Below are 27,878 nucleotides of genomic sequence, written 5' to 3'. Positions count from 1 at the left end.
CCTCTCTTTGACGTAACCATAATCTCTTGCGTCACTGTTGGAGGGGGGCATAGCTGAGCCCCCGCAGTGGCACATCAGTTTCTTAAGTACAGGAACCACAGTTAGTTACTGTTATACCTTTGGAAACCCCGGTATTACGCTGACATAGTAGATGTTCAGCAAATGCTATGTTGAATTAAATTTTATGGATGACGGCTATGAGTCAACCAATAGAGGTTAAAATGTATAATGAAGTTTCTGCTTAATAAGGCAGGAAAAGTGTGTTATATACTTTGGGATGCTTTCCATCCCCTAAGGATTTAGATAAAATGCCTGTGCTTTTGAATCGCTGACATGGAAATCATTCTGCCACAGTTCCAGCTAAATGGACTTATTTCTGGACCTCTTTATTCTGTAATGGCAAAGCTGTAAATTATGGAGTTGCCAAAAGTCATCCAAAGAATACACAGTCATGTTTCACATACACATACGCAGTTAATCACATGTCAGCAGATCTTTTGGGGACACCTCTGTGTGACAGGCATGCATTAGGCTCTCTGTGCTCTTGAGATTAACTGAGCTCTACTCTAGCACTCAGCATCTTATCATATGACTGGGAGAAAATTAGAAAAGTTTCCTTGAGACAGACCTACAGCTAAGCATATGAAAACCATCTCTGGTTTTATAAAATTTCTGGGGAAGTATCAATATATTCTTGAGCTTCCTTAGAAATATCTCAGTATTTCATGGCCAGTTCTGATGAAATATGTTCTAAATCTGCTTTAAATTTTTTGTGCTGCAATTTACATATATTTATTAGACTCCAGCTTTTTGGGGGAGTGAGGGGAAGTACATGCTATCTTTTATAATCTAGTTCTTTAAAAAGATGAAGAACAATAATCTAGTTCTTTATCCTCAATGAAGCAGCCAATAACTGCTCAATATTTCTGTTAAGTCCATATTTTAATTTTTTTTAAATCGTCATCTGTGGTGCTTCAGTTTCATTGGACATCAAGTGAAGCTGTCCAGTTGCTATAATAGGTCAAAATGCAGGTGACCCCTATGCTAAGGTTGGGAGAAAGCTTGGCCTTTAAAATCCTGAGCCCGATTTTGGACTTTATTGAACAAAGGGAAGCAGAAGCATTTACTCAAATGGAATTTCTGTACAGAAACAAGCCCTAAAAATCACTTTTCAAGCCCAGTCTCACAAGATCGCCTGCCCAATTTTGCAGATAAATTGCCAATACACATTCTGGCTTTGAACTGCCATTCATTCAGACTAGACAGCCGTGTAAACTTCTCCACTGTTTCTTACTGCTTCCAAAATAGCCACAGATGAAAATGCCCTTTTGATCAACTAGCTTTTGGAACTTTTGAGAGATTCCAGCTTTGAAAACATATCATCTTTTTGACTTGGTCTGATACAGACATGGGGTACTATTTAAGGAAATAAATGGCTTCAGATCTTTTTCAATTAAGAATTAAGAATGGCTATTTTTTTCCCAAAACTATATATTATACCTATATTACATTTATTACCTAGAACAACCTTTCTCACAATTTCTTTCTTATATTGTGAGAAGTTATGTAATGCTAAACCAGTTGTTTTTTGCAAAATTTGTTGAATAGCTGATAGCAATCAAGTAAAATTAGTAAAGCATTTTTACAGAGAGATCATTTGTATGGCAGATGGTATGACAACGGGGAAAGGATAAAACAAAACTAGTAAATGGAGGTGGTTTTGTTTGAAAGACAGTGGGAAATATAAGGATCCTGTAATGTCAGTCTGTCTATTGGGACAATGCCCTGATTCTAAACAATAGCATGGAGAAACGTTTCTTTCATGCCTTTTCTGCATATCAACTTTAATTCACTTGCAAAACATTATAACAATAATTTTTATATTTGGGAGACCCAAAATTAAAATATTTTATGTTTGGAAGTCTTTTTTAAAAGTAGCCCATAGCCATTTATATAATAGCCGATAGAGTGATCTTGGTAAAGTACAGAGGAAACCACCACAATTGACTAAGATAAAACAAGTAGCTTTAATATGCTATTATTTCTCTGAGAGATGGCCGTCTTAGTCTATTCCGTTAGGAAGATCTTTGTGCTGCATTATCTTCTTCTAGAGGTGAAAATAATGAAATAAAATGGAAATCAGATCAAAATGTATTATACATAGAAATCTTAAAAAGAGGCAAATCTTAAATTGATCCAGCTGTTTATTCTTCATGTAAATGAGGCTATTTCTCTGCCACTAAACAGAAAGATTTTATATGCTCTGAAAGAGTCATTGCCCTATAATTAAAGGCGCTATCATTTTGTTTATTCTGCTTTGGAGGTTTTTTTAATCACTGCTGTGAACATTCTATCTATGAAATCATAGCATTCATTTTTTTTAAATAGGATGTTAATAATTAGATGTTAAAACTTTTTAAAGCACCATATTTCTTTGATAGAATTAGTGCTTCATTAAAAAGTTAATTGAAATTTTTTAAAGTGGAATTCTTTTTATATCCATCAGAAATGCTGAATAATTTGATCTGAGCAGCCTGCAACTCCATAGTCATCCTCTACACATTTTTTTCTGTTGTACTCAAATAAATTATAGGTCATTATTAAAGTCACTAGGACAACAGACATTTCCTCAGTCCATTCCAAAGAGTGGTTAGTGGGTCCCGACCCTGCAGCGTTCTAGCCTAGGATCCCTGGGGGATAAGTGGAGGGAGGAGGGTGAGGCAAGGCCCACTCAGAGAGCCTGAAGCATCCATGGGGGAGTGATGGTAAGAACATGCAAGATTATAATCCAAAGGGCACTCTAGGATTGACCCCATACTAGGACACAAAGCAAGCCTCAACATATTTAAAAGTATGGGAATTATTTCAAACATCTTTTCTGACCATACCTGCATGTAACTAGAAATCAACCACAGAAAAGAAATGAGAAAAAAACTATTACGTGGAGACTAATCCAAAGGACAATAATGAAAAGGACCATAAGGGACATATAAACAAAGGGAAAATATAACACCTGATTGAGGTGATTAAAGAAGGCTTTACAAGCCTTTACAAGTTCATCTGTTCAGCTAAATAGTGTAACAGATTTGAATATGGATTCAGCCACTATTGGGTAAACATCCAGTTTTATAGAAATTACTAAAGAGCATTTAAAGTAGCTCATTGTGGCTAATTTTATCTTATTTACTGGTTAAAAAAGTATCTTAGACATGAAAGGAAAAATAATACACCAGCATCCCAAAACAAGAATAATTCTGGAGTGAAAGTAGGACTGGAAGATGCTGTTCCTAGCCTTTTCATGGGGTGATATTAAAGCACTAGGATAAGACTAACCTTCTAAGCAACCTTCACATCATTTCGAGGAGGATACTGTTGAGTTCCTCAGAAATGCATGACTCCACCCACCAGACCTAAAGCTGTAACACAGAAAGGCCGAACACTGGAAATGTGAGCTCTCTGGCTTGGGTGTCAAAAGGTGAATATTGTTAGCTGTATTTTCCACTCTGGGTACAACTTTAGGGAGGCAAACATGTCAGAAGCCTTGTAAAAACTTGCTGTAAATATTTTTTTACAAATCAAATCAAATGCATGAATTTCCTATTTATTTTCCTAGGCATTTTACAAATGTGAATTCATGTCCTTGAGTATGAAAGGGATAGTTTTAGGAAGGGAATTCAAATGATTTTATTTCTAGATTTTAGTAGGAATTTGTCAGTTGCCTTATTTTAATTATTCCTCCATTTGCCAAACCATGGTTATATCTCCTTCCTTGACAAGCAAACTTACCTTATAATCTATACAATGGAATTGAACTCAGTAAGTGTCTATGAATTCAAACTCAGCAACTATTTATGAGCTTTTATTATTACTAGGCATGGTATTAAGAGCATCTGCACAGCCCAAAGGAGAGATCTGTAGTCCAGCGAGCTTGTATGGCTGGCCCCAGATGTCCTGTACCTGTTGTCAAGCCTCATCATACACATATTTCTAATCACATCAGCCTCCACACTTCCAGTGCAATGGTGTTGGCATAATACCCCAGCTACCTCCCAGAGCAAAAACCCATGAACATTCGATGTGAAGCACGATATTTGCAATAGCTCAATAGATAAACTACTTACACATTTTATAATTTAAGTGTGTGTCTTGAAAGAATACCAAAGTCTTCCCTCAAGAAAACTATGGACTGTCCCTGTTACGTGACACCAGCTAAAGAGAAGAACCCTGTTCTTCTTATTCAACAATCTCTGATTAACCAAGAAATACATAACTTGGCTGCCACTTGGAAGATTGCAACTGAGAGTGATTAATTAATAATCAATGTCAAGTTAACTCTGGATTCTGATAGAATCAGCATGTTTAAATAACTTTTAAATGAGACAGAACAACATTTTCTCAAGTGGCTAACAGGAATTTATGATGGGCACAGAATATTGGCCACCCCAGTCCACAAATGCCCTGTCTGCTCCATCATGCTGGCACCGACCAGAATTAAAAATGAGCTGTGGGGCAGAATTTCCCATCAAGAACCAAGCGTACACAAGTCATATACCTGGCATCAGAGCTTTCTTAATGTTGATTGGTTTTGTATTCCCACAGGTCATGAAGTAACACAAGCCTTCCCTTAAAACAAAGGTTTAGCCCAATTATAGTAATCCATTCAAGATTAATTCATATTGTAGGAATAATAAAATCTTCTAGAATGGCTAATATCTCTGTCCTGACTCTGAAAATGATGAGACTAGAGAGTTAAAGATCTACCAGAAGAAAATTAAATATTTAGATATTTAAATATAGAGAAAAGTGTATTTCTCCCCCTCCCCATAAATTTCTCCTTTTGACAAATTTGATTCATTCATCCCTAAGAAACTACACTGGGAGTCTGTGTTTCCTTATGCTACCATTTCCTATCTTGTTGCCCTTAGAGTGTAGCTCTGCTTTGTTATTTTCTATTCTATTTTCCATTCTATCCCTCCATGCTCATTTAATGCTTCAAAGTCTTTGAAGGATCAGCCTAGCTGAAGTATCAGGAAAAATCCGGAAATAAAATCAGTCCCTCTCACTGAACATTCCCAGTATTTGGGAGGTAGTATCACATAATGGAATGCAGGTAGAAATTGGCAAGTCAGCTCAAACATGATTCAATCCTTGTGTTGGAAAATCGGGTATCCAATAAAAAGAAAATTAAGGAAATGTAAATATAATCAGTGCTATTATACATCATATAAAATTTTAAGGAAAACGTTCCATAAGGAAGTAATAGTCTTCCTCCCTCTTTCTCAGAACAAGCATATGTGGCTGAGCATTGAGAAGGGTTTAAACAAATAGATTTGCTTCACTACCCTGAATGGGTTTCTGATTAACCTTTTTCCCATTTAGCTCTTTTTCTCTTACCTGTTGCCACCTCTTGAACTTGTTAGCAATGGTTGAATTATGCACCATCTATGGATAAGTAATGCTGTTTAAAACAAATATTATATAATGTTCAGTACCCCCCTCTATTGGAGACATCCCATACCTGCGGGCATCCCTCTGGAGACAGCTAGCCTTGCTCTCCCTTACAGCATTCACGTGTGAGCATCCTTAACCAAGCACCTGCAAGTGACAGCTAGTCCTAGCACAGCCTTCTCTCCTTTTGTGAGCAGGGCTAGCCTTTCACCTTCTCAAATGTGACTCACCCATCTCTACAGTGAGTTCAAAGGCCCCTACCACCCATAGGTGGGAATGTACACAGACATCTCTCCACAAAAATATCCTATTCTTGACTCAGCTTCTTATGGGACCCAGAGATAAGTGACGGTCAGAACATTAGAATCAGAAATCCCTGCATAGGTGGTCTCACATTTTTCTAAGGAAAGAAAGTACTGGCATCTTTGGGACTATTCTCACCTCTTAAGGACACTGCTAAAACTTCATGATAACAAGAAAAGTCACATTTAATATCCAGTTACGTATATAACAAAGAAAACGAATCAACTCTTCAATTATTTAAATTGTTCAGTCAATTTTCTGCTTGTCCTGCTACTGAGACCAAAAAAATGGTGCCCAATTTTATGGCAGTCATCAGGGGAGCATAGTGGCAGCACCAGTGCAACCAATTTTCCCAAATAACCGGTAGGAACCCCTGAATAGCTTGACTCTTATTTTCCATCCTAATCCTTAGAGAAAGGTCATTCCAACTGGGGGAAGTTTTTATAAATAAACCTCTTTTACTTCAACTTTTGGTTACTCTTCTATGTACATGGTGGAACAAATATTGCTGCATAAGAAATCATAGTTTTATCATTGATTTTAGCTATGCTTCATGTCTCAGGTAAAAACTAAATAAATAAGGGCCAATTGTAGCTTATAGACAGGATAGTGATTGAGTTTTAACTAAGGACTCTGCACTCTTCATGGAAAATTTTATAAATATTTAAAGCTCTGTTGAAGTTGAATGTTCAGTAAGCGCAATCGTTATAATTTGCACATCATAAGCTTTGTAAAATTAATTTGGCAACAACATTGCCTTCGAACATTACAGAACACAAGTACCCATAGTCTTGGGATTGTCTTCTTGGTTTTCCAGGAAACAAGTCAAATTCCCTCTGAACTTCTAGAGGAATTAATGTTGCCCATGATTTTCTATAGCGGAGTCAGGCTGGTGTGCATAAGGGGGTGAGGGGTTGGGTGGCTAAAGCGGGGCAAGTGGAGCGCAGGTGCACACATGCATCCTAGCACATATGCACGTCTGAGCACTCTGTGCAAGAGTCCCATAGTCTCCCTTTAATCATCTGCACTAGGTATCTGTATGTTAAATATTTGACAATGGGAAATTCTCTGACATTATTTTTTATTGAGAGAGCATAGGTTTTATGACAATTAGGAGGTATAGTTAACATTTGTGTCCCCCGTTTAATTGCAGAGCTGGGACTGCAGCTTATGCAGCCTCGTGACCTACATAAGGTTTACTTTACAGCTCACAGGGGTAAAAGTAAGATCTTCAAGTGTTTGATTGCTTGCAATTGGCAGCATGGTGTGTGAGGAAGCAACACTGGACTTGAGTCAGAAGCCCTGAGCTTGAGCCTCTGCTCACCTTTGTCTGGCACAGTGACCTCAGTGAGTCACTTACTCTGGACTTTAGTTTCCCTACAATACGGATAGGCTGAGAATTTTCCAAATCTTTAAGTTCTAGTTCCTTTTTGCTTACCAATTCCTTCTTCAATTTATGTCTCTCTTCTCAACTTTACTACCACTGTCAGTAGGAACCAACATTTTGTTAAGAAATCTCCTCTACTAAACATCCAATTTCGTCACTTGCAGGTTCTACCTTCCACAAAATACTAGAACATGACCACAGTTCAGCCAGGTTCTCTGCCACTTTGTAACAAGGATTGCCTTTCCTCCATTGTCCAATAACATGTTCCTGATTTCCATCTGAGACCTCACTAAAATGGCCTTTACCATCCGCATTTCCACCAGCATTCTGCTCATTATTATTTGCGTATTCTCTAAGAAGACTGGGGCTTTTTCCTCAGCTCTCCTCTTTTCTTTCTGAGCTCTCACCAGAATCACCTTTGGCGAACACTTCATGGCAATCTCAGCTTGTTCTATCATCAACCTCAAAACTCTTCCAGCCTCTACCCATTTCAAAGCCACGTCCACATTTTTAGGTATTTATTACAGCAGCACCCCGTTTCTCAGTACTAATTTCTGTGTTTGTCTGCCTGGACCGCTATTTTGTTATTAAGTTCATAGATGTTTAGGTTTGCTGTGTCCTCTTGGTGAATTGATCCCTTTATCATTATAAAATTACTTTCTTTATCACTGGTAATATTCTCTGCCCATAAATCTACTTTGTCTGATACTAATATAGCCATTGCAACTTTCTTTTGATTGGTGTTAGCCTGGGATAGATTTTCTGTCCTTTTATTTTTAACCTACTTGTATTTTTATATTTGAAAAGCATTTCTTGTTGGCAGCATATAGTTAGGTATTGCTTTTATATCCAGTCTCAAAATCTCTGCTTTTAATTAGGATTTTAGATCATTTACACTTAAAATAATTATAGGTATATCGACATGGGTTTAAATCTATAATCTTGCTACTTTTTTATTGTCCTATTTGTTTCCTGTTTACTCCTTTTTAGACTTCTTTGAATCAACTGAATATTTTTTATAATTCTATTTTATTTTCTGTTGTCTCATTAGTTTTATTTTACTCTTATCTTGTAACTTTAGTGGTTTCTTTGGGATTAATGCATATCCCTTTTCATTCTACATTCAAGTGATATTATGCACTTCACGTACAGTTTGAGAGCCTTACAATACTATGCTTCCTTTTTTTTTCCCTTCCTAACATTTGTGCGATTGTTTTCATACATTTTACTTTTATATATTTTATGAACCCCACACTACATTTTTGTTATCTTTTAATTATCAATTATCTTTTAATGAGATGTAAATAATAAAAAATCACATGTATTTATTTACATTGTTACCATTTCTGGTATCTTACATTTCTTTGTGTAAGCTTATATTTTTACCTGGTATCATTTTTCTTCTGCCTGAAGAACTTTCTTTAACATTTCTTGTAGTGTGGCTCTGCTGATGATTAATTCTTTCAGCTTTTTCTATGTTTGAAAAAGTCTTTTTATCTCTTTCATTTTAAAATATATGTTTGTTGAATATAGAATTCTAGGTTGACTTTTTTCTTTCAAAACTTTCAAACTGTTGTTCCACTGTCTTCTTACTTGGTGTCTTAGTCAGCTTGGGCTGTTATAACAAAAATGCCATAGATTGGGTGCTTATAAGCAACAGAGACTTATTTCTCACTGTTCTGGAGGCTATAAATCTGAGATTATGGTGCCATCATGGTAGGTAAGAGCCCCCTTCCTGGTTGCAGATTTCTCATTGTATCCCTACATGGTAGAAGGGGGCAAGGGAGGTCTCTTGGGCCTCTTTCATAAGGGCACTTATCCCATGGGTGCCCTTCACCTCCCAAAGGCCACACCTTGGGAGTGTGGTTTCAATATATGAACTTAGGGGGGACATTCAGACTATAGCACTTGGATTGTTTTTGACAAGAAGTCTGTGACGTCTTTATTTTTGTGCCTGCATATATAATATGTCTTTTCTCTGGCTACTTTTAAGATTTTCTCCCTATCACTGGTTTTGAGCAATTTGATTGTGATGTGCTTTGGTGTGGTTTTCTTCATATTATTGTGGCTGGGTTTTATGGAGATTTTTGGCTTTCTGCGTTTATAGTTTTCATCAAATTTGGAAAAATTTCAGCCACTATTTCTTCAAATTTTTTTTGTATCCTGCCTCTTTTAGTGATCCCAACTACATGTATGTTAAGCTGCTTGATGTTGTTCCATAGCTCACGAATGCTGTGTTAAATTTTGTATTCTCTTCTATCTCTGTGTTTCACCTATTAATATATCTTCAAGTTCACTAACCTTTTTTTTCCTGCAAGATCTCATCTGCTAATAATCTAATCCAGTGTATTTTTCATCTCACATATTGTAATTTCATCTCAAGTTTGACTTGGGTCTTTTTATATCATTCATGTATCTATTTAGATTTTTTAATATCTGTAGTTATAATACAATTATAATAACAGTTTTAATGCCCTTGTCTGCTAAATCTAGTATCTGTGTCAATTATTGGTCAATTTTGATTGATTAAATTTTATTTTCTTTATGAGTCCTTTTTTCTTGTTTGTTTCTTTGCATTTCTGGAATTTCTTTTTTTTTTTTTTTGCCTCTGAGTCCTTGTGGGATTTTTTATTATTATTATTCAAACAGAAAGTCACAAAAATTATAATCATCCTTGGAATTTTTTATAGCAGCTTTTTAAAAATTTATTTTATTGAAGTATAGTTGATTTAAAGTGTTGTGTTTGCTGGGTTATATGGTAGTACAGAGTGAAGTAAGTCAGAAAGAGAAAAACAAATACCATATGCTAACATATATATGGAATCTAAAAAAAAAAAAATGGTTCTGAAGAACCTAGGGGCAGGACAGGAATAAAGACGCAGACGTAGAGAATGGACTTGAGGACACGGGGAGGGGGGGAAGGGTAAGCTGTGACAAAGTGAGAGAGTGGCATGGACATATATACACTACCAAATGTAAAATAGATAGCTAGTGGGAAGCAGCCACATAGCACAGGGAGATCAACTCGGTGCTTTGTGACCACCTAGAGGGGTGGGATAGGGAGGGTGGGAGGGAGACGCAAGAGGGAGGGAATATGGGGATATATGTATACGTATAGCTGATTCATTTTGTTATACAACAGGAACTAACACAGCAATGTAAAACAATTATACTCCAATAAAGATGTTTAAAAAAGTGTTACTTTCTGCTGTACAGCAAAGTGATTCAGTTATACATATATATATTATTTTTCATATTCTTTTCCATTATGGTTTATCACAGGATATTGAATATAGTTCCCTTGTTGTTTATCCATTCTGTATATAATAGTTTGCATCTACTAATCCCCAACTCCCAATCCATCCCTCTCCCACCCCCCTCCCCCTTGGCAACCACCAGTCTGTTCTCTATGTCTGTGAGTCTGTTTCTGTTTCATAGATAAGTTCGTGTGTCATATTTTAGATTCCACATATAAGTGATATCAATCATATGGTATTTGTCTTTCTCTTTCTGACTTACTTCACTTAGTATGATAATCTCTAGGTCCATCCATTTATAATAGCTTTTTTGAGTTATAATTCACATACCATGAAATTCATGCTTTTAGAGTATACAATTCAGTGGCTTTTAGAATAATCAGAGAGTTGCACAATCCCCATCATTATCTAATTTTAGAACATTCATAATCCCCCTCAGAAAAACCCATACCCAATAGCAATCTATCCCCATTCTTCCCCTCTCCCACCCCGCCCCTGGCAACCACTAATCTACTTTCTGTCTCTATGGATTTGCCTATTCTGGACATTTCATACAAGGTAATCATAAATGTGTGGTTTCTTGTGATTGGCTTCTTTCACTTAGTATAATGTTTTCAAGATTCATCCAAGTTAAGCATGTATTGGTACTTCATTTTTTCTATTGTTGAATAATCCTCCATTGTATGGATGCAACACATTTTATCTGTTCACAAGTTGCTAGATAGTTGGGTTATTCATATCTAGAAAATTTTTATTGAATGCCAAACATTGTGACTTTTACCTTACAGGGTACTGGATATTTTTATTCCTGTAAATTTTTTTGACTTTTATTCTTAGATGCAGTTCAGTTCCTTGGTGACAATTTGATCTTTATGAATCTTGCGTTTAATATTTGTTAGGCAATACCAGTATGGTGTTCAATCTAGGGCTAATTATTCCCCACCACCAAGGTAAGGCCCTTAGGCGCTATGTCCAATGGTCCATGGATCTTGAGGGCTTCCAGTCTGGCTGGTGGGCGCAGGCACTATGCCCAGCCCTGCGTGGAAGCTGAGCACTGGGACCTCCAGTCCTTTCAGGTGGTTCTTTCCCTGGCCTCAGATGGTTTCTCCTCATGCACACATCTGCTCAGCTGAAGACCCAAGTGGGACCCTCTTCAGATTCTCCATGTAGCTGTCTTCCCGGTGCTCCGTCTTGTGGACTCCAGCCCCCTTCCAGGCTCTCAGCTCTGTCTCCTTGACTCAGGGAGGCTGCTGGACTCTTCCTGGGTTCCCTTCTCTGTGCCATGGCCTGGCAACTCTCACAAAAATGTAACAACCCTGCGACTGTTGGCCTCACCTCATTTATTTCCCGTATTTCAGGGAAATGGTCACTGTCCTTCATTACCTGATGTGCAATGCCTTCGAAACTGTTTCCTATATTTTGTGTGTTCTTTGGTTGTCTCAGGTAGAATGGTCCATCTGGTTCTTGTTATTCCATCCCAGCGGAAAACAGCCGTGCCGTGACCCATAATGTAAAGGGTTAAATTACTCATTGGTGGCTGTCATAGCTGCTGCGTAGACAAATTCGGACTATGTAGATATTTCAGATCCAGCCTTTTAGAGAGGGATGAGAGGTGGCTTTTGTTTCTTATTACAGATAATGTGTTAATAAGCATTCCTTTAGGAGATCCATTTGTGCCATTGGCCTCCTTGAATGTGGGAACATTTATGTCTCCTCTCACAGGTGATCAGCGAGTTTGAAGCCTCTCCTGACTCATTTTCCTACAGAATTCCTAACCTGAGTCGGAATCGGCAGTACAGCGTCTGGGTGGTGGCCGTGACCTCAGCCGGGAGAGGCAACAGCAGTGAAATCATCACAGTGGAGCCAGTAGCTAAAGGTATGCCACCCATTATGGTAAGGGCCTCATTGCCTACGACAATTCGACTGGTGTTAAGTCTCTATTCTCTCTGAAATAAAGCTTAAAATGCCCTAAAGATCAAGTAAACCAGAATACCATGTGTTATCACATTTCAGCCCAAGAAATAGATTTGCTGCTAGCTGGCACTGGGCTTTTGTGCAAATCAGGAAAGCATCCTCCTAAGGACGAGTGGCTTTACAACTTCCGGTGCCTTGGGGGAAATTAGGAAAAAGAGCCCCCATTCACCCCTTTGGGTAGGTGAAAAATCACTGCATAACGGCTTCCCAAGAAAGTTCTAGTATCTTCAAAATCAGGTCTCGTGCTTCTGAAAGAGAAATGTCTGTTTTTTGGTCTATGGAATTTAGAACCTTACAAATATAAGAAAATCATTAGTTCTTCTTCTATTGATGGAATGCTGTATACAAAGACCTTAAGTAACAAAAGGAAGTTTGTTTTAGGAAGAAAAAGTTCCTAAAAATGAATATAATATCTTTACATTGAGATGTTAAATCTGGCCCTAAAAAGCACGTATAGACACAGAATTATTCTACTTATTCTACTTCTGGTAATTGCTACCGTGCGGTTGTTAGAGTATCCCTAAATTAGCACTTGTCAGGAATAAATGTATTTACCTCACAATTGCAGGCCAGCAGGAGATGCCCCGGGTTTGGGAATACGCCACATTGGCAGTTTATTACTCATAAGGCTTCTAGGTGCCTGAAAGAGAAAATAAACATTCCAAGATTCCAATTTTCCCTCTAAGAGTGCTTGGTAACATGCTGGTAATGTGACAGCTAAGAAAGAGGCAGAATAAAGTAGTGAAGGAAAAAGAGAGTGGTGTCACATTTTGAACGTAAGTTCAAATAGAAAATAAGTGTATTGTTGGTAAGGAATATAAACGGTGGATTCTTTTTGTCTATTGTACTCTTTGATCATAATATCCAGCTACCCACAACGTACACTTTCTTGCACTTAGAAAACAGTGATTATCAAAGGGCATCAGGACTGTGGGATTTAAAAAAAAGAACTGCAACATAAGATGTCGGGTTAGAGATAGCCTCACCTCTTCTGTACTCTTGTTCATTCAATGTTACATCTCCAGACCCAGCCAGGAATGGCTTGGCTAAGGTAGAGGACGTGCCATACTCAAGAGGGGAACCAACTGGGAAGTGGCTACTTCCACGGGAATAGGACTTGTCTGGGGAGATTAAGTGTCATTTAATAAATCATTTTGAGTGCTTATTGTATGTCAGGCATTATGCTAGCAATACAAGGGTGATTTTGTCAAGGGAGCCTGACTGCTGTAGCAGAATATCCTGTAAGTGTCAGTGGCTTAACCTGATAACCCAGACCAAAACAGATGTTTCTGGACCGGGTGGCTTTCCTGGGTGGCTCATTCCACATGGTGACTCAGGGATCCTGGCCTCTTCCACCTTGTGATTTGAGGTCCTGGGTCCTTTATTTCCAGCCATGTAGTTGGAGAAAGAGAGCATGGAGTCTCATAAAGAAGGTTTTCACGGGCCAGATGTGGAAGTGTTTCCTTCATTTTTACCCATATTCCATTGTATAGAATGAAACGTGGGTCGCACCTAATTTCAAAGCAGAGCTTGGAGATGAAGCCAGGCTGAATGTCCAGAATGAAAAGGAAACAGGGTGTGGTGAGCACACAGGAGTCTCTTCTAAGGATTATATACAACACACGTGTTTACTCTCTGCCCTCGTGGAGCTCAAAATTGGGTGGGGACACGGTAAACAAAGCATCACAAATATACATGTATAATTGCAAATGTCAATAAATGCTTTAGAGAACCCACTTTAGAACAGACCCCACTTAGAGCCTTGGCCACACAAAGATGAGTAAATGCAGTTACATGGCAAAGGAAGAAGATGTGTCCCAGTGTTCGAAGGCCTGCAGCCTAGGAAGAGTTACGTGTGTTGGAGGTCTGGATGCTGGACCCGTGGGTCTCGGGAGGGGGGAGTGGTCTCAGGAGAGCCGGGGGGAAGGCAAAGGCCTGGCCAGGCTGGGCCTTCAAGGCTGTGTTCAGGATTTCAGATTCTACTCTAAACAAAATGGAAAGACACTGTGGAGTCTTAACCAGAGGAGGGAAATGATCCTATCTTTGTGTGTGCATGTGTATTAAGATTTCTTTTTAGAACAGCTTTAGGTTTATGGAGAAATTGTGATGCTAGTAAATAGAGTTGTGCACTTCATGTCAGGTTTCCGCATCATTGACATCTTACATCAGTAGGTGTACTCGTGACACCTAATGGCAGGTGTGTTTGAAGACCATGCTGATGTCTATATGCTGGGATCACAGGGAGGTAAAGGTGGGAAACACAGGAGACCAGACAGGAGCCCGAGCAGTGAGGCAGCGTGGCCTGGGCTAGCGTGGTAGCAGAGGGGCCTGAAAGGTGTGTCCTGGGTGTAGAAGTGATGGGACTCAGTGGACGATATGCAGGGGACAGGGGGAGAGCAAGAACGAACAAGCAAATCTAGCGCGCATTGTTGTAGGTGGTGGTGTCATGTACTGGAGAGGATGGCCATGGAGGAAGGGGTTTGTGAGGCAGGTGAAAGGATACGGGGACATTTTGGACACATTCAATCTGATGTGACTGAGAGCCATCCACTTGGAGATTCTGTGCCGTTGGGGCGAGTCCTGACTCTTAAGAGACATCTGGCAGGAGGCAGAGAAGGAGCGGGCTTGGCACCCAGGCACCCCTCACACCTGGGCTGGGGAGAGCCCACCTGGACCACAGAGGGGGGCGGAGAGTCAGGTCCAGGGGTAGCTGGAAGCAGGTCAGCTTGCACTGGGGAGGGAGAGGCCCGGCAGCTGGCAAAGCAAAGGGTGTCAGGCCAGACAGGCAGGGGCAGGGCCAGGAGGGCAACGCCGGGAATTCGGCAGAGATGCTTTGAGAGGGAGGGATGCTGGGCTGTGACTGCTGCTGCCGGGAGACCAAGGGAAGCAAGACTGGGAGTGCCCTTGGGTTTGGCCACGCAGGGGACCTCAGGGACCTTCCAGAGAGCAGCTGCGGTGGGGAGCGAGGACCGGGTGACGGGAGAAAGTGAATGGGAGGTGGGGAAGCAGAGGGACTGAGCAGAACATTCTCTAAACGTACATCACCAGGAAGAAGTGACAAGAAAGGGAAGCTGGAGCGAGGGCAGGGTCTCACCCCAGGCAAGGCTCTGGTTTCTGAGGTTTACCGCGTCGGCTGCAGAGCACGCCGTGTGGCCATGGGAAGACTCCGAGGACAGGGAAAGGTGGGTAATACAAGCTAAGGAGCCGACGGCCGCAGGGTGAGGTTTGGAGAAGGAAACACAAGCGGGTTTAGAGATTCAGGGGCAGGAGATGCAGAGCTCCCGGCTGCGGTCTTCCAGTTTCTGTATCAAGTATCAGGCAGTTCGGGGCTGTGAAGGAAGGACCGGAAGTTTGAGAAGAGAAGGGACAACAGGAAGTCCTCATTGCAGAGAAGCGGGAGGAAACTTACTACCGAAACTGACACCGGCAGGGAGAGCTGAGGGGCCAGGTGAGGTTGGTGGCCGTAAATCTACGGCGGTTCCCAGGTTCCCGGGTGCGTGGATTTCTCCAAAGTGTTCAGCTTCTCATGCTTAAATGGGGTTCACCCAGTTAGGGCTGTTCTCCATGGGTTTTCCAGAAAGGGGCTGAGCTAGGGAACACCTCTGGGGCGGAGCAGACGTCCGGCCGGCAGGCACCGCCCAGGAGCCCCCGACCCTGGCAGACCATAAACCATAACGGCTGAAAGGTCCAAGCTGGACAGACGGGGCCACCCGCAGGCTGAGGAAGCTGGTGCAGCTTGTTTTCTGTAGTTGTTGGAAGATCAAGGCAGGCTGGCAGCAGTGGCAAATCTGGGGGGTCCAAAAATCCAGGGTAAAGTTCAGGAAGAGGGCTGCCGCTTTGGTGGAGGGGGCAGCAGAATGAAACCACACACCCAGTCCTGGAGGAACGGCATCCTGGGAAGGAGCCCAGGGCCGGGGGTGGGGCGTGGGAGGCAGACCCAGAGCACAGGGCAAGTGGCTAGAGCAGCACAGGCGCTGGGAGGGGTGTCCAGGTTGCTGGTGGGCTGTGGTTTCTCATCAGAATCACCCGAGGTGCTTGTTCAAAGACAGACCCCTGGAGCCCACCCAAGATCCATTGAATCACAGAGCCGGAGTAGGAATCTGCATTTTTAGCAAAGATTCTAGGTAGTTCTCTTGCCCGCTCCAGTTTGCTGAGCCTTAGAATTTCAGCGTAGGATCCTGTAAATTCCAACTTCCACAAACGGACATTAATTCTAGAAACCGGGTATGTTGGGCTTGAAGATGAAGTGGTTTTAGCCAGTGTTTTTCAAAAGCCTAGTGGAAAACCACTCATAAGTCCTGGAATTAATTTTAGGCGTTACAGCCAGCATATTAAAGAACTAAAATGGAATAGAGTCAAATGGGTTAGACTAGGCTTGAAAAGAAAGTAGAAAATATCAGAATGCATCATACACAGTAAGCATGAATGTGTAGAACTTTTCTACATACATGTGTTTTCATTTACACACACATTATGTGTGCAGCTTCTGGGATTCAATGTAACATATATTTCTTACAGGGGGAGGGGCTGTTAGAAAGCATGAAAGCCCCCCAACTCTAGCGGGGTTTCCCTAATCACCCCCAGTTTGCTGCAAGGATATTCCTCATCATAAAAGGATGGTCTGAAGGGTTTGAAAGGGAAAATGCCAAACTTCCAATGTCAGAAATCCGATGCTACCTGCCCAGGATATTTTTGTTACCGGGATAGAAAATCAGAAAGGTCAGTAAGTGATAAAGCGGGCTCTGCCCTGGAATACTCCATTTCCAGGTGAAAGGTGCCATCCATAAGCCACCTCTGAAGACCCTTCTCTAAGGAGGAAGAGCTGCAGTTTCCCCTGCAGGCAGGGAATGTTGCTTCAGACACATGGGTGGCTTTTGCTATAATACTTGCTGCACAAAATAGGCCCAGCTTCTGAGCCCGCTGGCACTTCCTCTCGCTCTGCTCTTGCCTCCAATGCTTAGAACAACAAAAGTCAGAGTTGTCTGGCAGACCTCAGTGATGAAAGCTTTGTGCTCTAGCCCAGGATGACTCCTAATGAGTTGGCTCTGGGAACTCCACCTTTCCTGGCATTCCAGCACTCTCCTGAGAAGTCTGCTCCCCACATCTGCTGGCCAGTCTCAACCCTCAAGCCCAAAATGGTGCAGGGGTCCCAACACTGGTCCCATCTTTCTGGGTCCATCATCAGAGGGGGAGCTGCCTTCCACCGGTGGGCTCCTTGTCTGTGCACCCAGATGGGCTGAGCTCCTAGAGAGAGTGGCCCAGAAAGCAGTGTCCCAGTGAAAGGCAAAGGCCAGGCAGATCATTCAGCCTCTGGAGGACGCGTATCTTGCTGTCTCTGTCAGCTTCTGTGTCTCACCCAAGAAAGTGGCACTAGGAACCTGTCAGTACAGGGCCCCTCTGGTCTCCAAGGAGGCCCCTGCTGACATGGGGCTGCCCTGGGCTTTTTCCTCTCCGCTTCCTGGGCCCTCCAGCCACTTTGGGACTGTACCAGGGCCCATGTCCCCAGGAGGTGCCCCTGTTTCAGCATCTGAATTACTGCCCCAGGCAAACAGTGGTTCTTCAAGAGAGACCAGTCCGGAAATGTTTATTTTCCTTAACGTTTGTACTGAAGATCAAGCTGATATAATAAAGTCGGGAAAGTACCACAAAATTGATAAATAGAAGTCGTTACAGTTTTACTTCTTCCCGTCTTGGGACTTTATGTTTTGTTTTGTCTATTCTCTCAGATATTACAAGTATGTTTTAATGTGCAGTTTTGGGTGTTGAGAGAAATTGCTTAATAAAGTGCTTTGAAAAATAACTGGGCTCATAGAAAGCACATCTTGGAGCTGCTGGGCTTATGAAGCCCCAAGTATTTAATTTGGGGTCCTTGTGGTTTAGTCAATACAAGGATAAAGTGCTACAATAGGGGTTTTCGGCAGTTTGTATGTTCATACAATGAACATCCCTTAGACACACTCTGATACCAAGAATAGTGTTGACAGGTGTGACATTGATTGGCAGGGATGCACTTTCCTTTCTGGGGTGTTGCTAGGTTGGGGAGGGTCACCTTGGCCTCTGTGTAGATGACTCTGGAGTTACTGGGCTTCTGCTCTGTTTGGTGGTTCAGCTCCCGCACGAATCCTGACCTTCAGTGGCACGGTGACCACTCCATGGATGAAAGACATCGCCTTGCCTTGTAAAGCTGTTGGGGACCCTTCACCTGCGGTAAAGTGGATGAAAGACAGGTAACCAGTAACCCAATGTATGCCCTCAGTGCATCGGACACACCGTGCTGAGTCTCGTGGTCTAATTTTGTATATTTACATTCTTGAAAGCTCCAGGAAAACTACCCACTCTTCTGCGATAGAGAGGAAGTTGGTTGAGGGCGGTGGCGGAAGAATCTCAGCTTTAACACTAAAAGGATCTGATCTGTCTTGTCAGTTCTCTAAAAATTCCGAGCTTTACATTCATAAGAGAATGCTTCCGAGGAAAATAGTCTAGCCAGCCCAGTAATCTCCGTGGAAGTTTCCTGTACCTTATCACGAAAATCTCCTGTATATCTGAGATGAACGTACCCAAGGTGACTGGAGAATTAGCACTTACCTCTTCTCCTTCCAAGATAATGGACCAACTAACGCTAACTCAAATGCTCTGAGAAATAACTTTTAGAAATGGAATGCATTAAGACTTAGCTAATATAAAATCTGGTTTTACGTGCTCAGTAGGAATTATTACAACAATAGCAGATGAGATGGAAGGGAGGAAGCGGGTGAGATGGATTCTGTTCGTGTAATTTTTTTAAGTAACTTACCTCTATTCAGAGGCAGAAATTAAGATATAAATAAAGGGCTGGGAATTCACTGATGAGCCTAGAGATTTGGTATAAAATGGATTCGGAAGAGTTCCTATTTTCAAACAAAGACGCTTAAAAGACTCAAACTCTTGAAATGATGGTCTTGGTCCAGTGACCACTTTCTCATCTCTTTTAAGTCAGTTAATACGAAGGAAGTAAGTAAGCTCCCGAGGTCCAGTGGCATTCCACCGGCTGTGGGGATGACCACAGATGACTGGACAGTTGTCACCATGGCCGAGGCCAAGATGTCGCCAAGGGAACTCTGTTTATACTAGAGTCAGCTCTTCACCCTCTTGGCATACCACAGTTCCTTTCTTATGCCAAAATCATTAACAACTGTAACTTTAAGTGAATCTACAAGCGACCCCAAAATTTAGTTGTCCCTGTCTGATCTGGTCAAAATGACACATCTGCCCACAGAAGCAATTCCCATTGGGATACGACCAGCATTGACCTATGCAGGAGCCAGGAGCCAGGCCCTTCACACGGACCTCGCTTCAACACAGCACTTCTTACAAAGGACAAAACTCAGCTATGTGACTGTTTCTGTCATATAATCATCGTTTAGTTCTTACTTAATATAATCTTCCAGATGGGTTGTTTGCTTCAGAAAGAGTGTCTATGCTTTTCCCCAACCTCAGCTAACTTGGATTGTAATTCCTTTAATCTGCGCCTTTTTCTTCCCGTGAGGTAGTAACGGGACACCCAGCCTCGTAACGGTTGATGGGCGGAGAAGCGTCTTCAGCAACGGCAGCTTCGTCATCCGGACGGTGAAGGCGGAAGATTCCGGCTATTACAGTTGCATCGCCAATAACAACTGGGGATCGGATGAAATTATTCTAAATTTACAAGTACAAGGTACCACGTTTCGGGACTCTTTCTGATGCTCCTTTTTGTACGTATGCCTGTGTGCAAAGAGTGAACAAATTTAAAAATCAGCCTTTATAAAGAGCTAAGTGCTACTTTCATACTACAAAAACTTGGATGTTCATTTTGGAGAATATAATTAAACACATCAAAGTAAATAAAAAGCATTCATCACCTGAGAGATAACACTGTTTACATTTTTTCACATAGGGAGCCAAGTCTCATTTGTCTTTAGGTGTGCATTGCTGAAAAAGCCCTTCTTGATGGTGTCCACTAATTGCAGGATTTACTTCACACATGTATAAGTGTAACCCGGAAACCACCAGCAAGAAAAGAGTCTGAATTGAGGTGTTTTATGAATGCTAATTAACTGAATTGTCATATGCAGTGTATATATATTAAAAGGATACTAACTAAAACTCTGTAGGGCATTAATGTTTGTGTTTTTAATACAGTGTATGTAATTTTTCTTGATATCGTACACTGAAAGTACATGACAAATTTAAGATTGTCAAATTAAAATCATGTGTAAAATCCCAGATGGCCACTGATTGAGTTCAAATTTAGATGCACAGTGATATTTTATTAGTAGAAAAAAATCAAAGTGTAAAGTCTCCAGATTTAAGTGCTATCACATTAATAAATCACAGCAAGTAAAAAATAAAACCAATGTTGTCCTCAATGGGAGGGGAGGGAAGGGGAAGAACTATATATTTTTTTAAATAATGCAAAATTGATCTGGAATTTCAAGTAACTTGAAGTCAGGAGATTTCAGGGCATTTTTGGAGATAGACACTATATTATGGCTCTGAAGAGATGAATCCATTTTTCATGGCTTTGGGTTAACATATCAGGCTTCTCTTGGAGGAAAAGAGAAGGACATTTTATGAGAAGCTTTCTATATAATCTGGATAACCTTTCTAAATTCCTTCAGTATTGCTGTCTGCAGAGCTATTCCAAAATAGTACTGAGGCCCATTGATTAGAAGTATGTATTCTTCAAACCTTGTATGACTATTCAATTCTTGTGCTGCCACTCAGTGGCACACTTTTGAGTTCAGAGCTGAGTGTGTGTGTGTGTGTGTGTGTGTGTGTGTGTGTGTGTTGCCTCTTGAGCAGGGGTGTACGTGAAATAGTGGAAATTTTGGCAGTTTTTTTCCCACTAGCCAGGCTTCCTCTCCCCCTTTCATATCACTGAGAACTGAAAAGCTAAGTGGGTGCCATTTATCTTTCTCACTTGAACCATGGCTGAAATTTAGAGTAAAATGATGCATGGATCCTTCGTAAGTTCACAGAAGATTTCGATTAGCGATTAGCAACTCAGAGATGTAAGGAATCGGGGAGGGAATGAGGAAATAAATCCAAGTAGAAATGTGGTTGAATTTTCTTTAAATAATGGAATCATCCTGTTCTATCTCTTTAGCCCAGGATTTCAACTAAATAGACATTTTGACAGAAGTTAATTGCATATTTTGTCAACCTGAAACACTTATTTAATAAATGGCTGTTAAAAAATCATTTGGTAAATGACTGTTAAAGAAGACTGAGGATGTGAACAACTAATTCTTGTTTTCTAAAAACTGTTTCCTCTCTAGTTCCACCAGATCAGCCTCGGCTTACAGTTTCCAAAACCACCTCTTCCTCCATCACCCTTTCATGGCTTCCTGGGGACAACGGGGGCAGTTCTATCAGAGGTAATGAGAGATAGGTGGCCCACAACCGTTGATTCATCGTCATCATCCGCGGGCAGATAAGTGACACATATTTATCAAGTAACCGTTACGTGTTAGTTTATTTCTCCCCCAAACTCATCATATAATTAATTCTTCCATTACCTATGCAAAAAACCACACATCTATTTTTTAAGGTATTTGTTGAAACTCACCCATTCATCCAAGGAATCCCATTCACAAAATGAGTATCATGCATCCAATCTGAGTGAAATATTAACACGTGCAAAAAAAAAGAAAGAAAAAAACAAATGCGGTCATCTCTTCCCCCGAGATGCTGCATTGTGCTTCTTCCCCATGTTGTCAACGCTGTACCATCCATTCAGGTACTCAGTGCTTCAGTTAAGTAACCACAGTGACAATTCTGACTTAGAAAGTACTGAAAGATGGGAAATGGTCTGTTTGCACAAAGCTTTTGCAATTAGTACAGAGTAGAAAAGAATTAAGGGAGTTTATACTGAAGGAATGAGTTAGTGTGATGGTCCCAGCCTAAGTGGCATTGGGAGAACATTCTGAGCAAGTTGTAGACCAAGAGGAGGGAGAGAACCTAGAAGAGACTGAGGTTGCACGGGATTAAGGAGCCGAGGGACAAAAGGGGTCGTAGAGCAGGTGGGAAAAGATGACGGATAGATTTCTGCAGGCAGAGGACATCCTTCTTCTGGGAGAGGAGGAAGGTGAGAAGACAACAGGAAATACAGGGGCGTTTTAGGGTGAGGCCAGTGGTGTCTGGAGCCGTCTCCCTCCAGCTCATGAGAGCAAGTCGCCGCCCCTCTTCCCAACTTTGCCCTCAGTGACCACGGCCCCTGCTGGGGATATTTACACACCACAGAAATCAGAAATGCTACCCATCAGGGCTTTTTTTTTTTTTTTTTTTTCCCCAAGAGCCAGTTGTTAAACATTGATTAGCACTCCACTGGGCGAAGGGGAGGATCTTTCCTTTTTTAGCGAAGAGAAAGGTGAGATTTTCTTTTTTCAATAGTTGGATGATTAGGGGTGAGGATGTGTTTGTGGGCTTGAGGAGCGTGGGAAAGATTTGTAACAGCTGCCGTGGGAAATGCACAGGGAGTCATTAATCGAGAAACAAAGCCATTGCTAAGCGTGAGCAGGGCCCCAGCTGCAGGGAAATGGCACACAGCGTAGTGGTCACAGTTATCACGGTTTAATGAGTTGCTCGAGTGATCTTGGACAGTGGGGCAGAAAAGTGGATCACGGGTCACCAAAGCTGGTGACCGGCAGGGTAAGTGCAGTCAGAAGTCACAAGAGGGAGTGAAGCCAGGCTCCTGATTGAAATGGTCTACCAGAGGTTCTAGGCTAGGTGGAGAAGCATTTTATGGAAAAAAAAAAATGGGGCACCGAGGTAGGAGTTAAAGGGACTCTAGGACTCCAGGCTCAGATGAAAGGAAGTCTTGGTTCTGTAAGTGTGAGATCTTGGGAGAGGCAGTACAGGAAGGGTGTCAGAGCAGAAGGTCTTAGAGTTGAAGCCAACTTTAGTAATGAAGGGTTTCCAGGCAAAGGGGACCAGGGGTCCTTGAAGCACAGGGGTGGCCAAAGCCATTGACAGAGGGGTTCCCATCTCCAAGAGTTAGAAAAGCTTCCTAGAAGTGGTTTAGATGAAGGAAATGAGAAGGAAAGCACAATCCCCCCGATGCGTAGGGCACCAGGGAGGTGGTGAAGTCAGGATAGGACGGTGGGAGCTGACCCAGATGCGTCACTCACGTATCAGGCGCTGAGAGAGCTGTCAGGAGTGCAGATCAGGAACACAGAAGGGAAAATGAGGCTGAGGAGGGAGGAGGGACCCCAAGGCTGCAGGGGGCCGGAGGGGAGGGAAGGAGGAAGCCAGTGGGATGACACTGACCGTGGCTGCAGAAGGAGGGAATCAGAAATGGGTGATCTCATGTGACGCACATGGAAAACACTTACTGCTACCAGCTGGGGGTTCAGAGGCTCTGGAGCGTGGGAGTGAAATGTGCTTTCGTCGCTGGTGTCAGAAATGGAATCCCATGGGCAGGAGGGAAGATGCCAGTATGCTGGTGTTAGGGCACCGTGCATCAGGCAGGCCAGTCCTGGGCTGCCTGGATGTGAACATTTAGGAGACAAGGACAGAGCAGACAGGATACGTTTGCCCCAGGAAGGTGGCTGGGGTGACAGGAATGAAGGCGTAACAGGGAGGGATGTCTCCGTGATCACAGGAGTGCAGGCTTCAGATTCTGGCGGTAGGATTTGAATCTTGCTTATAAGACCCCAGAATGGTCACCTAACCTCTCCGGACCTCAGTCTCTTCGTCAGCACCGCGGAGATAATAATTACTAATCCACAGGGTTATGCGAGGTGCTGTGAATAACGGGCTGTGGACAATGCCTGACACAGTCATTGTGGAGTGGGAGGGGGTGGCTGAGGAGATTCCTACCCCCGCTGATAACTCACCCCTTTTCCAGAGCTTTGGTTCTCTTAAAAATAACCCAGCTTCAGACCACGCCCATCCCCAGGCATTCGGCACATGTGCTCGCAAGGTCAGGTATTTAGAGATTCAGTATCCATTGCCTGCTGCCCAGTTACACCTTTTAAAGGGAATGGGCAGAAAGTGGTTTTATCTTCATCACGCCATCCAGCAATCCCACCGTAGTAACGCCTGGCGTGGCCTAAATACCTCGTAATCAGTATGTCATCACAGTACTTCTCCCAGCCTGGGTTCAGTTTCCTGGAATCCGCAAGAGCTCAGATGTTCCCTTCCAAAGATGTGCAAGTTCTGAGAACGCATCCCATACAGAGTGCAAGCTTCTGATGGAAAGCGAATCGCGCTCTTCTGAATGTGTCTTGTTTTCTGAAGGTTACATATTGCAGTACTCCGAGGATAACAGCGAACAGTGGGGGAGCTTTCCCATCAGCCCAAGCGAGCGTTCTTACCGCCTGGAGAACCTGAAGTGTGGGACTTGGTACAAGTTCACTCTTACTGCACAGAATGGAGTGGGGCCCGGGCGCATAAGTGAAATCATAGAAGCGAAAACGTTAGGAAAAGGTATGTAAGCCCTCTTTAGTTTCTAGATTTCCTGTTTTCCAAATCAAAGGGGAGACTGGAATCAGAAAAGGTGCATCATACATTTACATGTTGGTGAGTTTGAACTTTGTTATTCCCCAGATGGGTTTGGTTCAATGTGTTACAGGGTATTGAAAGAGATGGCCAGTCCATACAGAATATTCTGGTTCTCTCTTTTCATTATTTCATTTGCGGTTTAAAAGAAGAGTGCCCACAGATATAGAAAACAGAATTATGGTTTATTCCTCCTCCTCACCGAAGGGGAATGGTAAGGAGGAGGAATAAATTAAGAGTTTGGGGTTAACAGATACACACTACCGTACACAAAATAGATAATCAGCAAGGTCCTACTGTATAGCACAGGGAACTATACTCAATATTTTGTAATAACCTATAAGGGAAAAGAATCTGAAAAATAATAGATAGATATATGTATAACTGAATCATTTTGCTGTACACCTGAAACTAACACAACATTATACATCAACTATACTTCAATAAAAATAAATAAATATATTAAAAAAAAGAAGAGTGTCATTTGAAAATCAAGGGCTTTGGTGCCAACAGAAAGTTCCCAGCCTGAGTAGCCGTGAAATGTGATCTTTGCCCTCTCACCTTCTTCTGGGGTGACCTTCTCCCTTAGTCACCTCACCCCCTTCCATCTGTAACTGTCACATCGCCTCACAGGCCCCACTTTCCAGGTGAGAAGTCACTGGGGTAGATTGTTAACCTTGAGTGTCAGTTGGTTTTTCCTCTGAAAATGGACCTTCAGGGCAATGATGTTCAGGGGTGAAATTTGCAGCTCAGAAACACCAGCAGGAGGGAGGGATATGGCTGCACGTGAGTGTACGTGAGGGGGCGGATAGAGGGTCTTTGTAGGTTTCCTCACTGCTGACTCTCATCCAGTGGTGTGGACCGGATGGCAGGAGAGTGAGAGATTAGAAAGTGAAGGCGTTAATTTGGATGCGGCACCTGAGTTTTGGATAACGTGTACCAAGGTTCAGATGATGAGGGGTTGATTTATGCAGAAATATACCCACTGGGTCCCTGGGCTCCAGTGAGAGGCGCTTGGATAGCAAGGATGCCTGTGGGTACTTCCCAAATCCAAGTCTGCCTTCTCTTGAGTCAGGTCCCTGAATGCACACGGGTCAGCCCAGCACAGCACAGTGGTTCCTTCAAAACCACCCAAGAAGAAGCAGTCCCTCAGAGCTACCCGAGAGGCTGCATCCTGGGCTTAAGTTCTCAGTTTTGTCTACCAAGTAAAACATAATTCTCAACTTTAAAAAAAAAAAACACTCAAGGAAACGCATACATGAGAATAGCTTTGTTCTTCAGGGGACTAATGCTAAGATTCACAGAAACAACCTCTACCCACCCAATGTTCCCTTTCACACCTGGGGAACATTGGTCCGTAAGATCCCTATAAAACAGTGGACAAGCGGCCCGTGACCCAGACTTGGACTGAGCCCCGCGCCTGTGGGGAAAGCAGCCCAAGGGAAACGTGGGACGACCTTGATGGCCTTCCCCGTGTGCCCCGTGGGCTGACGCCCCTGTGCCCTCTCCCGCAGAGCCCCAGTTCTCGAAGGAGCAGGAGCTCTTCGCCAGCGTCAACACCACGCGCGTGAGGCTGAACCTCGTGGGCTGGAATGACGGCGGCTGCCCCATCACCTCCTTCACGCTCGAGTACAGACCCTTCGGGGCCACGGTCTGGACCACGGCTCAGCGGACCTCTCTCTCCAAGTCGTACATCCTGTACGACCTGCAGGAAGCCACGTGGTATGAGCTGCAGATGCGGGTGTGCAACAGCGCTGGCTGTGCGGAGAAGCAGGCCAACTTCGCCACGCTCAACTACGACGGCAGTAAGCTGGCCGCGTCTCGGGATGCGCGCACGTGCCCGCTGCCCCTCCCCCGTTTGACATCCATCCTCGGCGCAGTGTCACTTGTGCCCGCCGATCCCCTTAGGCTTTGGGGCCTTTCAGTCTGCTCCCCCCAGGGCTCCCTGGACCAGGTACCCACGTGACCTTGGCCGTGTTCCAGGAAGGAGGGACTGAGGGCCCGCAGGCAGCTCGTTGGGGAGTCTCGGGGCAGGAGTGACTTCTCCTGGGGCTGAAGGCTTCTGTGCCACGTGGTTGTGTGCTTGGTCGTGACTGTGAGCTAACACTGCTTTTGTTGTCTCCCTCCCCTCCTCCCACCCCATCCCAATCCACATGACAGCTTTCTTTTTTGCTCTCATTTAGCCCTTCAACTGCATGTGCAAAAACAGTCTTCCATCAGTAAAGGAGCTTATGTTAGTCTCTGAGCAGAAATAGAGGCACTGATGGAAATAGAATAATGTCATGGGGTGTTAGGGGACACGCACACACGCACACACACACACACACACACACACGCACACATGCATGCAATTGGCACGGGCTTTCTGAAAACCAGATGAGGTATCTTGTGATGTTTAGTTGACTGAAAATAAGTGATAGAAATTTTTATCCTTTTTTTCTACAACTAGTATAAGGGCCATTTATTGATGTTGAACAAATGCCAAGCCCAGTGAAGCTAAGGGGTGGCGTGACATCGACCGTTCTGCAGTCAGGAAACTTCAGGAAGCCCTAACTGGCAGCAAGTTGATGCTGATTTCTGCAGCCTCGCAGTGATTTTCACTCGGGGAAAGGCAGTGGTTGAATTAGGTGCTGTGATCACAGGGTAAAACGGGCCGCCATTCATCAGACAGTTTGGAGTTCCGGGCTTAGCTCCCTCAGAGACCCTGTCCAGTGTCCACCAATCGGGCCGGACCACAGTACTGATGACTTACCCAAAAAGTCTGCACCAGAGCAAACACCCCAATACTCTATTCTTTGCTAGACAGGCTGAGGGGTGTTCGCTCCTCTGCTTATGTGCACTTGCGATCTCGCTTAATTAATACTCTGGCCGGAACTTCCTTGGACTGCAGGTTATCCCGTTCTAAGAAAAGAGTGTACGTAAACCCAAGGACCCTCGGACACAACCAAAGGATGTTCCAGAGGTGTTGTAGACTTGGCTCCTCCCTTGGC

The 27,878-nt window shown here is 42.9% G+C and overlaps 1 protein-coding gene across 1 annotated transcript in view; it reads left to right on the top strand.

Annotated features, from left to right (window-relative positions):
* DSCAM (DS cell adhesion molecule) overlaps window positions 1-27,878 on the top strand; it is a 738,451-nt gene that overhangs the window by 659,831 nt on the left and 50,742 nt on the right. Inside the window, exons 22-27 of the mRNA XM_068545703.1 lie at window positions 12,118-12,271; window positions 18,479-18,596; window positions 19,899-20,062; window positions 21,666-21,764; window positions 24,628-24,816; window positions 26,403-26,693. Of these exons, the coding sequence (XP_068401804.1) occupies window positions 12,118-12,271; window positions 18,479-18,596; window positions 19,899-20,062; window positions 21,666-21,764; window positions 24,628-24,816; window positions 26,403-26,693 (1,015 nt within the window). The remainder of the gene's footprint in view (window positions 1-12,117; window positions 12,272-18,478; window positions 18,597-19,898; window positions 20,063-21,665; window positions 21,765-24,627; window positions 24,817-26,402; window positions 26,694-27,878) is intronic.

This window comes from Eschrichtius robustus, chromosome 6 (assembly GCF_028021215.1).
Source record: "Eschrichtius robustus isolate mEscRob2 chromosome 6, mEscRob2.pri, whole genome shotgun sequence".
Lineage (NCBI taxonomy): Eukaryota > Metazoa > Chordata > Mammalia > Artiodactyla > Eschrichtiidae > Eschrichtius > Eschrichtius robustus.
Note: the sequence above shows the minus strand (reverse complement) of the source record. Positions and strands in the feature narration are given on the sequence as shown.